The 15,000-nt window shown below is 42.6% G+C and overlaps 2 protein-coding genes across 4 annotated transcripts in view; both read left to right on the forward strand.

The window, feature by feature from the left end:
* dmgdh (dimethylglycine dehydrogenase) overlaps positions 1 to 67 on the forward strand; it is a 20,924-nt gene extending 20,857 nt beyond the window's left edge. The window contains exon 16 of the mRNA XM_081390063.1: positions 1 to 67. This exon is cut by the window's left edge and continues 669 nt beyond it. The gene's annotated coding sequence lies outside the window, so the exon portion shown is untranslated.
* A 126-nt stretch (positions 68 to 193) lies between these two features.
* arsb (arylsulfatase B) overlaps positions 194 to 15,000 on the forward strand; it is a 19,836-nt gene continuing 5,029 nt past the window's right edge. For 2 of the 3 annotated variants that reach the window (XM_081391362.1, XM_081391361.1), the window contains exons 1-8: positions 201 to 615; positions 1,427 to 1,613; positions 2,931 to 3,121; positions 4,219 to 4,426; positions 5,497 to 5,740; positions 8,048 to 8,118; positions 8,198 to 8,350; positions 14,354 to 14,628. In XM_081391362.1, the coding sequence (XP_081247488.1) occupies positions 379 to 615; positions 1,427 to 1,613; positions 2,931 to 3,121; positions 4,219 to 4,426; positions 5,497 to 5,740; positions 8,048 to 8,118; positions 8,198 to 8,350; positions 14,354 to 14,607 (1,545 nt within the window). In that variant the 5' untranslated portion in view covers positions 201 to 378 and the 3' untranslated portion in view covers positions 14,608 to 14,628. Of the gene's footprint in view, positions 616 to 1,426; positions 1,614 to 2,930; positions 3,122 to 4,218; positions 4,427 to 5,496; positions 5,741 to 8,047; positions 8,119 to 8,197; positions 8,351 to 14,353 lie in introns of all 3 variants that reach the window. The other variant, XM_081391360.1, reaches the window with a different exon arrangement.

A 15,000-nucleotide genomic window follows, 5' to 3' on the forward strand; every position in this document is an offset into this window, starting at 1 on the left:
TTATTTCCTGGTGGTGTGAGATGGAATAAAGTTAATATCACTGCTGTAGGTGTCTTTTTTATTGCGTTTAATGTTTTAGTATTAATTAATATTTATATGTCGACGAATTAGAAAAGAAAAACACGGTTAATGAATATTAATGAGATATGTCACGTGACTATTTAACATACATAACCACTCCCTCACCATTGGCAGGTTCCGAGGACGCACGCTACGTCATCAGGAACTAAGTGACTATGAGCGGAGACTTCTCTTCCCGCTGAGGCTGTGTTAGTTTGAGTAGTGTATTATTGCCCTGTTTTAAAACATTCAGACATGTGTGGTTTTACTCCAGCGTTTGTTTAATCAGAGTTCGTCAGTGTTCGGCTGAAGCTGAGAATGAGGCTCGCGCTGTGTTTTCTGCTGGTTTCTGTCAGTCCAGTCGCGGCCAAACCTCCGAATATCGTCTTTATTCTGGCGGATGATTTCGGCTGGAATGATGTGGGATATCACGGTTCTGAGATCAGAACTCCTCATCTGGACCGGCTGTCGGGTCAGGGGGTTCGGCTGGAGAATTACTATGTTCAGCCGCTGTGCTCTCCATCCCGAAACCAGCTGATGACCGGCCGATACCAGGTCACTGATCCATCACTCATTCAGAACTAATCAGTTATGCCATCAAATGCTCTGAGAAAGTGTTGTGGTGTTGCTATCAGAGTTCAGAACTCGACGGACAAAGAATTCATCTAAAAGAAGAAGAAGAAAGAATGCGTTTCCTGAATTTGAATTTAAGGAAGTAGAGATGCAGTCAAGTTTATACAACTGTAGTTTTTATTAGTGAATTTTTCAGTGTAGCATTTAATACATACATGTTTATCATGAAACTGTTTAAAGGGTTAGTATCCCATGATTTATTCGATTGCAAGTGTAAATTACTTCCTTCTTTCAGTCAAAAACAGTCAGAGTTGTATTAAAAAATAACCTGCTCTTCCAAGCTTTATAATGGCAGTGAATAGTGCCTGAGATTTTAAAGCCCCCCCAAAAATCAGTCCATCATAAAAGTAATCCACACGCCTCCTGGGGTTAATACATGTCTTATGAAGTGAAGAAAATTATCCACGTTTATAACTTTAAACTATAATCACTGGCCGTACTCATGTGACCTCTGACCCTACGCATGACCTCTGACCCGACTTATTCGTGACTGGTGTTTTGTTTTGCTCAATCCTCTGCGCTTCCGCATTCATCAAAGCGTCATGCGTCCGGGTCAGAGGTCATGCGTCGAGTCAGAGGTCATGTGTGGGGTCAGAGGTCACTATTCCGCAGGAACTTGACTCGTGTACGGCCGTTACTGGAAGTCAGTGATTATAGTTTATAAAGTTATTAATATGGATATTTCTCGGGAATACCGTGGTATATTGAGCATGTGTGTGTGTGTTGTGTCCAGATCCGCACGGGTCTGCAGCATCAGATCATCTGGCCCTGTCAGCCCTACTGTGTTCCTCTGGACGAGAAGCTTCTTCCCGAGCTCCTGCAGGACGCCGGCTACGCCACACACATGGTGGGAAAGTGGCATCTGGGAATGTTCCGGAAGGACTGTCTGCCCACCCGTCGAGGCTTCCAGACCTTCTTCGGTAGGATCCCAGTCACTGAGTGGCTGCGTTTACATGCAACCAAATAATCCGTTAGTAATGGGATTGACGACTCAATCGCACTGAGATGCCTTCATGTAAACGCCTTAATCGTTCCGCTTGAGCTCGATCCCAGTGACATTACGATGATTACGAGAGAACATGTAAACACTTGATCGGATTGAAAACCGAAACTGAAAGGACTGCGCATGTGCAATGACGTAGCAATAGCCTAATGATGTAGCAATAGCGTAATGACGTAGCAATAGTGTAATGACGTAGCAATAGCGTAATGATGTTAGCAATAGCGTAATGTTGTAGAAATAGCGCAATGATGTAGCAATAGCGTAATGACGTAGCAATAGCGTAATGACGTAGCAATAGCGTAATGATGTTAGCAATAGCGTAATGTTGTAGAAATAGCGTAATGATGTAGCAATAGCGTAATGTTGTAGAAATAGCGTAATGACGTAGAAATAGCGTAATGACGTAGAAATAGCATGATGGCGTAGCAATAGCGTAATGATGTAGCAATAGCGCAATGTAGAAATAGCGTAATGATGTAGCAATAGCGTAATGTTGTAGAAATAGCATAATGACGTAGAAATAGCATAATGACGTAAAAATAGCGCGATGACGTAGCAATAGCGTAATGACGTAGAAATAGCGTGATGATGTAGAAATAGCATAATGACGTTGAAATTGCGTAATGACATAGAAATAGCGTAATGACGTAGAAATAGCGTAATGACGTAGAAATAGCGTGATGACGTAGAAATAGCGTGATGATGTAGAAATAGCGTAATGACGTAGAAATAGCATGATGGCGTAGCAATAGCGTAATGATGTAGCAATAGCGTAATGTAGAAATAGCGTAATGACGTAGAAATAGCGTAATGACGTAGAAATAGCGTGATGATGTAGAAATAGCGTAATGACGTAGAAATAGCGCGATGACGTAGCAATAGCGTGATGACGTAGAAATAGCGTAATGACGTAGAAATAGCGTAATGACGTAGAAATAGCGTGATGATGTAGAAATAGCGTAATGACGTAGAAATAGCGTGATGATGTGGAAATAGCGTGATGATGTAGAAATAGCGTGATGATGTAGAAATAGCGTAATGACGTAGAAATAGCATAATGATGTAGAAATAGCGTAATGACATAGAAATAGCGTGATGATGAAGAAATAGCGTGATGATGTAGAAATAGCGTAATGATGTAGAAATTATGTACCACAGTGAACCAGGAACAGATGCTCTGTGTTGCTCGTGTGTGTGTGTGTGTGTGTGTGTGTGTGTGTGTGTGTGTGTGTAGGATACCTCACGGGTTCAGAGGATTATTTCACTCATCACAGATGTACTTTGATCGCTCCTCTGAACGTGACGCGCTGCGCTCTGGACCTGCGGGACGGGGAGGACGTGGCCGTCAACTACACGGGCCAATACTCCACAGAACTCTTCTCTCAGAGAGCCGAGGACATCATCTCACGCCACGGGCCCGAGAAGGTACTCGCGCTCCTTCAGGTCCCATAGACACAAACATGCATCTGGTTTAGGGGTGTGTGAGTGCGATGTCACGATTTCTGATCGTGGTCGATACGCGTCTCGTATCGAAGAAATATCTTTCGTTCAGGTCTAATAACCGTTCAGGTCTTAAAGTGACAGTAGCCTAATAACATGCTGCCGCTTGTCCTTAAAGGGACAGTTCACCCAAAAATGAAAATTATGTCCTTATTTACTCTCTAATGTTGTTCCAAACCTGAGTTAATTTTCTTCTTGGGTTGAACACAAAATAAGATATTTTGAATAATGTTGCTAACCAAACAGTTGCTGGTCCCCGTTGACTATGGAAGTCAATGTTTGGTTACCCACATTCTTCAAAATTACTTTTATTTTTAACAGAAGAAAGAAATTAATTCAGGTTTAAAACATCTTGAGAGAGTAAATAATGATATTTTTATTTTAATGTAATTAAAACAAAAAAGAAAATCACTCACTGCTCTTGACTGAGAACTTTAATAGTAGCTTTAATAAGAATCAATGTATAATTTATACAGTAAAGTCTATGTAGTGTTTTATTTTTATATTATGTTGTCTATATGTAATATATATCTTTGTTCTTATTTTTTAATAACGAAAAAAAAAGACAAAGATTTTTATCTTCGCCACTTTGGCCTAAATGTCTGCCTATCTCTATTTTATTTTATATTTTGTGACCTTGTAAGGTTTTGTTTTTAAAATAGGGACATTCGTTTGGCTGTAATGCTCAGTCACAAAATAGGAAAACCAACATGCAAAAAAACAATCGTGATAAAATCGTGAATCGTGATTTTCTTGAAAGAATGTGTTATTTTTGCCCTATCGTCCACCCCTAATCTGATAGAACATGCTCTTCCTGTTCATATCAAGACATAAAATGTTGATTTTATTGTTGCTCTTGCCCTTCCCCAACTATATGGTGCTAATATGATTTGTGGAGGTCTTAAAAAGCCCTAAATTTGATTTTAAAACCACTGGAAATGCATCCGTCTGACCAGAGGCAGGGAAACACGCATCTCTGCTTTCTGCTAATAATGAGGAAAACGTTTTCCGGTGTTCGGCAGCCGTTGTTCCTCTATGTGGCGCTGCAGGCGGTTCACGCGCCCCTCCAGGTCCCCGAGCGCTACGTCGCCCCCTACAGCTCCATCAAGGACAAGCACCGGCGCGAGTACGCAGGCATGGTGTCGGCGATGGATGAAGCCGTGGGGAACATCAGCCGAGCTCTTCAGGACGCTGGACTGTGGAACGACACCGTTCTCATCTTCTCCACAGGTACTGCTCAGATCTATCATACAGCAGCTTAACAGGCAGTCATACTCCTATAATAGCAGTGCTGTATTTATAGTGCTGACGAGTATATGCATCAGTGACTCAAGTGGCACTTTACTCCTCTAGTAAAGGCTTCTTGATTTAAGAATTTTTAGATATTTGGACTGGAAACAAGACAAAATTACTCAACAATTGAGTAATCCAGACAACTGAGCGTTCGCAAAGACCCGCCTCCTTTAGTTACTGTTGCTCTCTCACGCTACATCATGTTCTCACAGTAAAGAGGACACTGACTGACACACAGGACAGATATCAAACAAAGTCTCAACTTTCAAATTTGGTCATTTTCTAAAGAAATTTAAAAAATAAATACCTTTTTATGGCTTTTTAATGTGTCGTGAGAGATCGCTCAGTTAAAGCGGCTCGTGAACAATGGAAAGACGTCAGTACACACTGTTTTTTAAAGTTCAAATTCTCCAACGTTAATCTACTAACTCTCCTGACTGCTTTGCCGGACAAAAATTGCGGATGGTGGATTATGATTGGTCAGATCGCCTGTCAATCAAACTCCCTGCGAAGGGTGAATTACGGGATTTAAATGGTCGGTCGCTTTTGTTCCTTTCAGAGATTTCAATGTCTGTCGCTTTTGTTTCGTTGTTTCTTAAAACAAGCAAAATGATCTGCTAATGGGGGAAGAAAAATTATCTTAATTCAAACAGAAATAAGATTATTTTTCTTGCTCTATTGGCAGATAATTTAGCTTTTTTTTTTAAGAAAAAACTCACTTAATTTTGATTTATTTCCTCGGAAAAGAAAGCATAATATCTTATGGCACTTTACTCCTAGTAAATGCTTCTTGATTTAAGAATTTTTAGATATTTGGACTGGAAACAAGACAAAAATACTATGTAAGATAAGCATTTTTTGCAGTGCAGTAAATAATTTGAACAGTATTGGAATATGTCTGATCAATAGAGGATCAAATGATGTTTTCCACATCAGGGAACAAATTAGTCAAAATGAAGTGTCGTGATCAGTCCATAAGGTGGCGCTGTTTCCCTTGTGTTGGGCAGATAATGGTGGTCAGACCCTGACGGGGGGGAATAACTGGCCTCTGCGTGGCAGGAAGTGGACGCTCTGGGAGGGCGGAGTCAGGGGCGTGGGCTTCGTGACCGGGCCAATGATAGAGCAGCCAGGAAGTGTCAGTCGAGGGCTCATCCACGTCTCTGATTGGCTGCCCACGATCGTGGGTCTGGCCGGGGCGTCGACCAACGGCACCAAACCTCTGGACGGCTTCAATGTGTGGGACACTATCAGGTGAATGTGAACATCATCATCAATATTTCCACACGTTGGTGCTGTTTTGATGGCTGTGAATCATTTGAACAGAATTGAAATATGTCTGATAGAGGATCAAATGATGTTTTCCACATCAGGGAACAAATAAATCAAAATAAATGGTTTGTCTGAACACCTGCCAGTGATGAACTGAGACAAAACATTGCAAATAACCGTAATTCAAAGGAAATACCAGATTATTTATTCTGATTTCATTGTTTTAAGCACAAACTCACTTCATTTTGGTAGTTTTTTCATAAAACAAGAAATAATTTAATTTCTTGAGTCATTCTGCTTCTCCAGTAAATGCATCTTGATGTAAGAATGTTTAGATGTTTTATTTAAGTTAAGTCGTGATGATCAGTTGAGCTCTGAGTTTGATCGAAATGTGTGTGTTTGAGATTTAAATGTCGGTCGTTTTTGTTTCGTTCAGAGATTTAAATGTCGGTCGTTTTTATTTTGTCTGTTTCGTTAAGAGATTTAAATATCGGTCAGTTTTGTTTCAGATTTAAATGTCGGTAACATTTGTTTTGTTAAGAGATTTAAATGTCGATAACTTTAGTTTCGTTTAGAGATTTAAATGTCGTTCACTTTTGTTTCGTTTAGAGATTTAAATGTCATTCACTTGTTTCGTTTAGAGATTTCAATGTCTGTCGCTTTTGTTACGTTGAGATTTAAATGTCGGTCGTTTTTGTTTCGTTCAGAGATTTCGATGTTGGTCAGTTTTGTTTCGTTAAGAGATTTAAATGTCGGTCACTTTTGTTTTGTTTGTTTCGTTAAGAGATTTAAATGTCGATCACTTGTTTCGTTCAGAGATTTCGATGTCGGTTGCTTTTGTTTAGTTTGTTTCGTTAAGAGATTTAATTGTCGGTCAGTTTTGTTTCGTTAAGAGATTTAAATGTCGGTCACTTTTATTTCGTTTGTTTCGTTAAGAGATTTAAATGTCGATCACTTGTTTCGTTCAGAGATTTCGATGTCGGTCGCTTTTGTTTCACTAAGAGATTTAAATGTCGGTCAGTTTTGTTTCGTTAAGAGATTTAAATGTCGTCACTTGTTTCGTTTAGAGATTTAAATGTCGATAACTTTTGTTTCGTTTAGAGATTTAAATGTCATTCACTTGTTTCGTTTAGAGATTTCAATGTCTGTCGCTTTTGTTACGTTGAGATTTAAATGTCGGTCGTTTTTGTTTCGTTCAGAGATTTCGATGTTGGTCAGTTTTGTTTCGTTAAGAGATTTAAATGTCGGTCACTTTTGTTTTGTTTGTTTCGTTAAGAGATTTAAATGTCGATCACTTGTTTCGTTCAGAGATTTCGATGTCGGTTGCTTTTGTTTAGTTTGTTTCGTTAAGAGATTTAATTGTCGGTCAGTTTTGTTTCGTTAAGAGATTTAAATGTCGGTCACTTTTATTTCGTTTGTTTCGTTAAGAGATTTAAATGTCGGTCACTTGTTTCGTTCAGAGATTTCGATGTCGGTCGCTTTTGTTTCACTAAGAGATTTAAATGTCGGTCAGTTTTGTTTCGTTAAGAGATTTAAATGTCGTCACTTGTTTCGTTTAGAGATTTAAATGTCAGATTTAAATGTCGGTAACTTTTGTTTCGTTAAGAGATTTAAATGTCGGTCAGTTTTGTTTCACTAAGAGATTTAAATCTCAGTCGCTTGGTTTTGTATCATTTAGAGATTAAAGAGATTTAAATTTCGATCGGTCTCTTGTTTCGTTAAGAGATTTCAATGTCGGTCGCTTTTGTTTCGTTTGTTTCGTTAAGAGATTTAAATGTCGGTCAGTTTTGTTTCGTTAAGAGATTTAAATGTCGGTCAGTTTTGTTTCGTTTAGAGATTTAAATGTCGGTCAGTTTTGTTTAGTTTAGAGATTTAAATGTCGGTCAGTTTTGTTTAGTTTAGAGATTTAAAAATTTTTCACTTTTGTTTTGTTCAGAGATTTAAATGACAGTCGCTTTTGTTTTTGTTAAAATATTTAAATGTCGGTCAGTTTTGTTTCATTAAGATATTTAAATGTCGATAACTTTTGTCTCGTTTAGAGATTTAAATGTCGTTCATTTTTGTTTTTTATTATTATTATTATTAAAATATTTGTATTGGGTTTTGAATTGTAAACACTTATAAAACAATTAACAAGTCCCCATACAGCAACCCCAACATACACAATAATAAATGAAAAAAAAAAAAATTCAGTTTTGTTTCGTTAAGAGATTTAAATGTCAGTCAGTTTTGTTTCGTTTAGAGATTTAAATGTCAGGGTTAATAGAAGCGTGTGTGTGTGTGTTTCAGTCGTGGTCAAGCTTCTCCTCGGGTTGAGCTTCTGCACAACATCGACCCGCTGTTCGTGGACGACTCGCCATGTGAGTGAGAGACCGGTTGACACTGAGACCAGAACCAGGTTTCACTCCCGATCACACATGAGCTGCGTGTCTCTTTCAGGTCCTGGTGATGATGTGTCGGGGGAGTTCCTGCAGGACTCTTTACACTCGTCAGCATCTCGGCCTGTCGCACTCGGGTCGCGTTCGGAGTTTAATATCTCGGTTCACGCCGCCATTCGCTACAAGAACTGGAAGCTTCTGACAGGTTATCCAGGTAAAGTCATCATGAAAGGAGAAGTTGTGCTGTTAAATCTTCTGGAAGAAGAACAAATGTGGGTGGGGTGTGTGTAACCGTAGTCACTCCGACCGACTGTGATGTCACACGCATAACCTCTATATTCCATAAAAGAATAATGTCCATTTTGATTCCATGTGATGTCTCTGGTGTCTGTGGGTTTCCTTCAGGTTGTCCTCTGTGGCTCCCTTTCATAGGTCTCTCAACACTGCGAATATCGCTATGGGAACACCATTGGTGTGGACGAATGTTTGAAGCCCTTATACCATCCATATATACAATAGCGCTTAACGTATGCGTCATATTAGTATGCTGCGCGCTATTTCCTCCGATTTTATTCCTTCAGGAGGCGGATTTTCTGTTGCCTGTAGGAAAGTGTGTTTATCGTATTGCTATAATTCAGAGCAGTTTTATCACACAGTTTTACCACAGTTTTAAGAAATGCATCGACCCGTGTGATAGGTTCACCGCAGGAGGAGACACTCATGACAGACAATGTCTGGGTCTTAAACATGCCCAGGCGGCGCTTAACTGACTGTTGTCACTGTGATAGCCTGCATTTGTAAGTTTTGCCACACGAGATGGATGTTTGGAGTGACGATTATGAGCCCGAGCGCATGGAGAGCGAGCAGATGGAATATTCGCCCTTTCTCCAAAGGGATAGTTCACCCAAAAATGAAAATTAGCCCATGATTTACTCTCCCTCATCCCATCCTAGGTGTATATGACATTCTTCTTTCAGACGAATACAAGCGAGTTATATTAAAAAATGTCCTGGCTCTTCCAAGCTTTATAATGGAGTGAATGGGCATCATATCCATCATAAAAGTGCATCTATCCATCATAAAAGTGCATGAAATCCATCATAAAAGTGTCTCAAACTGCTCCGAGGGGTTAATAAAGGCCTTCTGAAGCGAAGTGATGCGTTCTTGTTAGAAAAATGTCCATATTTAAAACATTATCGACTAAAATAACTAGCTTCCAGTTGACGGACGTATGCAAGTCGACTTACGCCAAAAGAGTAACCATGGCCCATGTTGTCATCCAAACCGTGTAGAGTTACTTCTACTTCCGCTTTGGTTGGGAAATCCCACATGGCCACTGGGTAGGCAGCAGCCTCTCTTCATTCGATGGCTGTACTTCAGGCCTATCAAGCAGAGCTGATAAAGAGTTAGATGAGGGAGAAGGCCTGACTCAAGAGGCTGTTAAAGAACTCAGGCGGGCCACTGACTTGAGCTTATTCCCTTAGGCCTAGGGAGAGCGAGCGACAACCACCTACAGTTTGTTCGCGCTAATCTTCCCTTTATGTGCTTGGGAACCAACGTTATCAACGTTAACCGATCAAAGTTGTCGGTAGTCGGTAAAAAAAAAAAAAGTGATCTCTAAATTAGGCAATTATAGACAGTGGACTAAATGCTACTACAGTTAGCCATCTCATTCCAAGATCTTTTTGTGTGAAGTGAACAAATCCCTCACACTCAATTTTTCATAACTTGCCTGTTTGTACTTAATAAACCAATAAAAACATTTCGCACGCTCACAAGGTTTGCGAAAAGTAAAGGCTACAAGGCTAAAACACTCAAGGTTAGAGCCAGGGCAGACGACAGGAATCATCATCTTTCTTTATTATTGTTAGAACTACTTCAAACTAAAGCAGCGTCTCTTCGGAGCTGTCATTTTCTTAAATGAGCCGCGGCAATGTTTCAAATGAGCTTCTAAGCTAGACAAACGCCTTTATTTTCAACGCGATCACCTTGTACCCAAACCATTTCGAAACTAAGGAGCCATTTGTCCTCCGATTTGTCCGCCGCGTTTGTGGGACTCATGTTTCGCGCCGTAGGGGATTTAAAAAAAAAAGTGACTGAGTGGAAGGACGATGCCGGGCCGGGCAGTGTGTGTGAGCGGGAGGCAGAGCAGCAGAGAGATGCGACAGAGTTGCGAAATTGCAGGCGCGGCTTGAAATGGCTGTTATTTCAAATAGCGTTGCATTTTTTAAACTAATTGGTTAACCGGTTTCAACCGGCTAATGAGGCTCGGTGGTCGGTCAAGAAATTTTTTAGTTTTCGCCATCCCTAGAATGTATTGACACCTGCAGTTCAGCAGGTTCCAGAGGAAGAATGGCTAACGCCCCTAGCAAAGTACTGGGCCTTGTGGTAGCGCCTGCTCGAAGTCTCACAATGGGTGTTACGCACCATTCGACACAGTTACACCATTCAATTCAGGAAATCCCCACCTCCTTTCGGCAGGATCCTTCTCACGACGGTGCGTCCTGGGGAGATTTCGACTCTGAATGAGGAGATTGTGTCACTCCTAGAGAAAGGGGTGAGCAGATTCAAAATGCTGATGTTGAAGTCCATTTTGTCTCATGTCCAAACCTGAGATTGATTTGTGACTAACGATTTGAAGGATGCGTACTTCCAGGTCGTCAAGAGGCACAGGAAGTTCCTCAGGTTTGCTTTTGATGGCAAAGCGTATCAATACCGTGTTCTTCTGTTCGGACTGGCTCTGGCTCCTCGAACATTCACAAAGTGTATGGACGCAGCTCTGGCCCTGCTGCGGCCACAGGGCGTCCAAATCTTAAACTATCTGGACGATTGGCTGATATTTGCTCAATCTCAGGACTTGGCAATAGTACATCGAGACTTGGTACTCAGCCATTTGAGGAGCTTGGGTTTACGCATAAACCTTCAGAAGAGTGTGTTGCTGCCACGTCAACACATGACTTTTCTGGGCATAGAACTAGACTCTCACACGATGCGGGCACGGCTGTCTCCACACACCCCCATTGCCACCCGTTTCGCAGAGTAATGATCACACGCAGAGGCTTTTATGTTCTGCGTCCGTGGTCGAGACTTTTACTCCTTTACAGAGGAGTCCAGCTGGGGGCGTCCAGATCACGACAGACGCATCCCTCACAGTCTGGGGGGCAGTCTATCAGGGTCGCCCAATTTCTGGAGTCTGGGAAGAGGAGTATCGCGCCTGGCACATAAATCGTTTGGAATTGCTATCAGTGTTTCTGGCGCTCAAACGGTTCTCACCCTGTCTGAAGGAGTGTCACATATTGGTCAGGATGGACAACATGACTGTAGTTTTTTTACCTGAAATCGCCAAGTAGGTCTACGCTCTCATCCCCTGTACAGGTTGGCAAAGTGTGTCCTCCTTTGACCTCCACAGACCAGATTCTATCGATCAAGGGGCGGTTCACATTCCAGGCCATCTTAGCCTGGGAGCAGACTTGATTTCAAGGCAGGGCTTGGAACCGGGGGAATAGAGGTTGCACCCTCAAGTGGTGAGCCTCATATATCAGCAGTTTGGCCGAGCGGAGGTAGATTTGTTTGCGAAACTGTATGCTAATTGTCAATCTACTAACAACTGGCCGGGGACTACAGCTGGAAATTAGCCGTAGAGGCTAAAGCTGCTCTTTTTATCAAAAGGTTAATGACTATAATGACTGTTCACGTCATTATAAACTATTAAACTAAACTAATCATATTTGACGATAGTGGTCCTGACAGTGCGGGTTGGACAGAATACCTCCAGCGTCATCACCCTCAGTACAGGCTCCCCTCAGGGCTGTGTCCTGAGTCCTCTGTTGTTCACTCTAATGACACATGATTGCGTCCCTAGGCACGCCACTAATCACATTGTGAAATTTGCGGATGACACAACAGTGGTAGGCCTCATCAGGGATGACAAGGACCTGGCCTACAGAGAGGAGGTGGAGCAGTTGGTGGGCTGGTGCAGAGACAACAGCCTGATCCTGAATGTCGACAAGACCAAAGAACTCATTGTCGACTTCAGGAAGAACCAGCCCAGCCATGCTCCACTACTCATCAACAACATAACCGTGGAGGTGGTCAGCAGTACAAAGTTTCTGGGGGTGCTTATCACACACGATTTTACCTGGTCTGTAAACACTGCATCACTGGTGAAGAGGGCACAGCAGCGGATGTACTTCCTACGGAGGATGAGAAGAGCTCATCTGCCCCCACCTATCCTCACCACATTTTACAGAAGCACCATAGAGAGCATCTTGACCAGCTGTATCTCAGTGTGGTGTGGAGGCTGTAGTGCCTCTGACTGGAAGGATGTGAGAAGAGTGGTGAGGACAGCAGAGAGAATCATCGGCACTTCTCTCCCCTCCATTCAGGACATTGCAGAGAACCGCTGTGCATCTCGGGCCAGAAAAATCTGCAGCGACTCCTCTCACCCCCATTATGGTCTGTTTACTCTGCTGGCCTCCGGAAAGAGGTTCCGCAGCATGCGGTGTAGGACCACCAGGTTCTATAACAGCTTTTTTCCCCAAGCCATCAGACTGTTGAACACTTAAAAAATAATACTTAGTGCTGCTGGTCTTACACTAGACTGCTGTCATACATCTATTTAGATATTTGTATATTTAATATTTAATCCATTCTGCTATTTGTATATTTATTTATATTTTGTTTACAGAATTTTTTTGCATAAACATTTGCATTGTACTGAAACTGTAAAAACTGTGGCCTATGCAAACGAAATTTCGTTCTGTACACACTTGTTGTATACTGAATGACAATAAAGTCTGTCAAGTCAAGTGTCAAGTCAAGTCAAGTCAAGTCAAGTCATATTTGACGATAGTGGTCCTGACAGAACTAAGGTAGTGTCAACCCCTTTTTGTTCTCAGCTGGTGGTTTTGAAGGCTTTTTCCCATCCTGATTCGGAGACTGGGAGTGATGCACAGCCTCTCGGCCTCTGCCCGGTCAGGGCACTGAAGGTCTAGGACGACTACTTAGCCCAGTGGCGTAAATCGGAGCAATTGTTTGTGTGTTTTGGTGGTAAAAACAGAGGGGCTGCCATCACCAAACAGAGAATGTCTCATTGGGTGATTGAGGTTATCTCTGGCTTATTAGGCACGTGGTTTGGCTTCGCCTGTAGGTGTGCGTGCCCATTCCACTAGAGGAATGGCTTCTTCTCAAGCTCTTTTTAGGGGCTCTTCTTTGGAGGATATTTGTGTTGCAGCAGGATGGTCTTCTCTGAACACTTTTATCAAGTTCTGCGGTCTGGACGTGAGAATGGCTCCGGGCTCCCAGGTCTTATCTGCTTGAGCGGACACTTTCCACGGTCTTCCAGCTATTCTCAGGTATGTGAAGGTGTTATGGTATAAATCGTTCCTGTAGCGATATTCGCAGTGTTGAGAAACCTATGAAAGGGAGTGTAACCTTTGTTCCCTGACTAGGGAACGAGACACTGCAATGCCAGCCTTCCCTTACTTGAATAGTGCTTCCTTTGTCATGGAATCTGAGGAAATAGCTCACAGCACAGTAATATTTAGCATACGTGACGTATTCTTAGGGTGGTGCTAAGCGATATTGGCCAATCAAATTGGCGTGATGGTATAAGGGCTTCAGACATTCGTCCACACCAAAGGAACAAAGGTTATATATGTAACCGAGACGTTTTGTGGGTTTCCTTCAGGTTGTCCTCTGTGGTTTCCTTCAGGTTGTCCTCTGTGGTTTCCTTCACGTTGTCCTCTGTGGTTTCCTTCACGTTGTCCTCTGTGGTTTCCTTCAGGTTGTCCTCTGTGGTTTCCTTCAGGTTGTCCTCTGTGGTTTCCTTCACGTTGTCCTCTGTGGTTTCCTTCACGTTGTCCTCTGTGGTTTCCTTCAGGTTGTCCTCTGTGGTTTCCTTCAGGTTGTCCTCTGTGGTTTCCTTTAGGTTGTCCTCTGTGGTTTCCTTTAGGTTGTCCTCTGTGGTTTCCTTCACGTTGTCCTCTGTGGTTTCCTTCACGTTGTCCTCTGTGGTTTCCTTCACGTTGTCCTCTGTGGTTTCCTTCAGGTTGTCCTCTGTGGTTTCCTTTAGGTTGTCCTCTGTGGTTTCCTTTAGGTTGTCCTCTGTGGTTTCCTTCAGGTTGTCCTCTGTGGTTTCCTTCAGGTTGTCCTCTGTGGTTTCCTTCAGGTTGTCCTCTGTGGTTTCCTTCAGGTTGTCCTCTGTGGTTTCCTTCAGGTTGTCCTCTGTGGTTCCCGCCCCCTGCTGGTCGTGCGCTGAAGGCATCGGATCCGCTGAAGCCGGTGATGCTGTTTAACATCGAGGAGGATCCCGAGGAGCGAGTGGAGGTTTCCCATAAGCGCCCGGAGCTCGTGGCCTTCCTGCTCCGACGCTTGCAGGAGTACCAGAACCAGGCCCGACCCGTCGACTTCCCCCCCGATGACCCCCGCTGTGACCCCGGGGCCGGCGGAGCCTGGGGACCCTGGCAGTGAAGAGGAGGAGAAGGAGTGTGTGTGAGTGTGAGTGTGTGTGTGTGTGTGTGTGTGTGAGAGAGTGAGTTAGTGAGTGAGTGTTTGCGTTTTTTGTGCGCGAGTGAGTGTGTGAGTGTTTGTGTGTGAGTGAGTGTGTGTGTGTGTGTGTGAGAATGTGTGAGAATGTGTGAGTTAGTGTGTGTGTGAGTGAGTGAGTGAATGTGAGTGAGTGTGTGCGCGTGTGTGAATGTGTGTATGTGTGTGATTACAGCTCTCACCTTTAAATCATCTTGGTCTTTTAAAATTGAATCATTTTTCACCAACAATCAGCATCAAATGCAAATGCAATTGCAGTGTGTGTGTGTGTGTGTGTGTGTGTGTGTTTGGGCTCATGTGAGTTTAAGTATCCGTCTG

The sequence above is a fragment of the Scardinius erythrophthalmus genome (assembly GCF_964197995.2).
Source record: "Scardinius erythrophthalmus genome assembly, chromosome: 17".
NCBI classification, from domain to species: Eukaryota; Metazoa; Chordata; class Actinopteri; order Cypriniformes; family Leuciscidae; genus Scardinius; species Scardinius erythrophthalmus.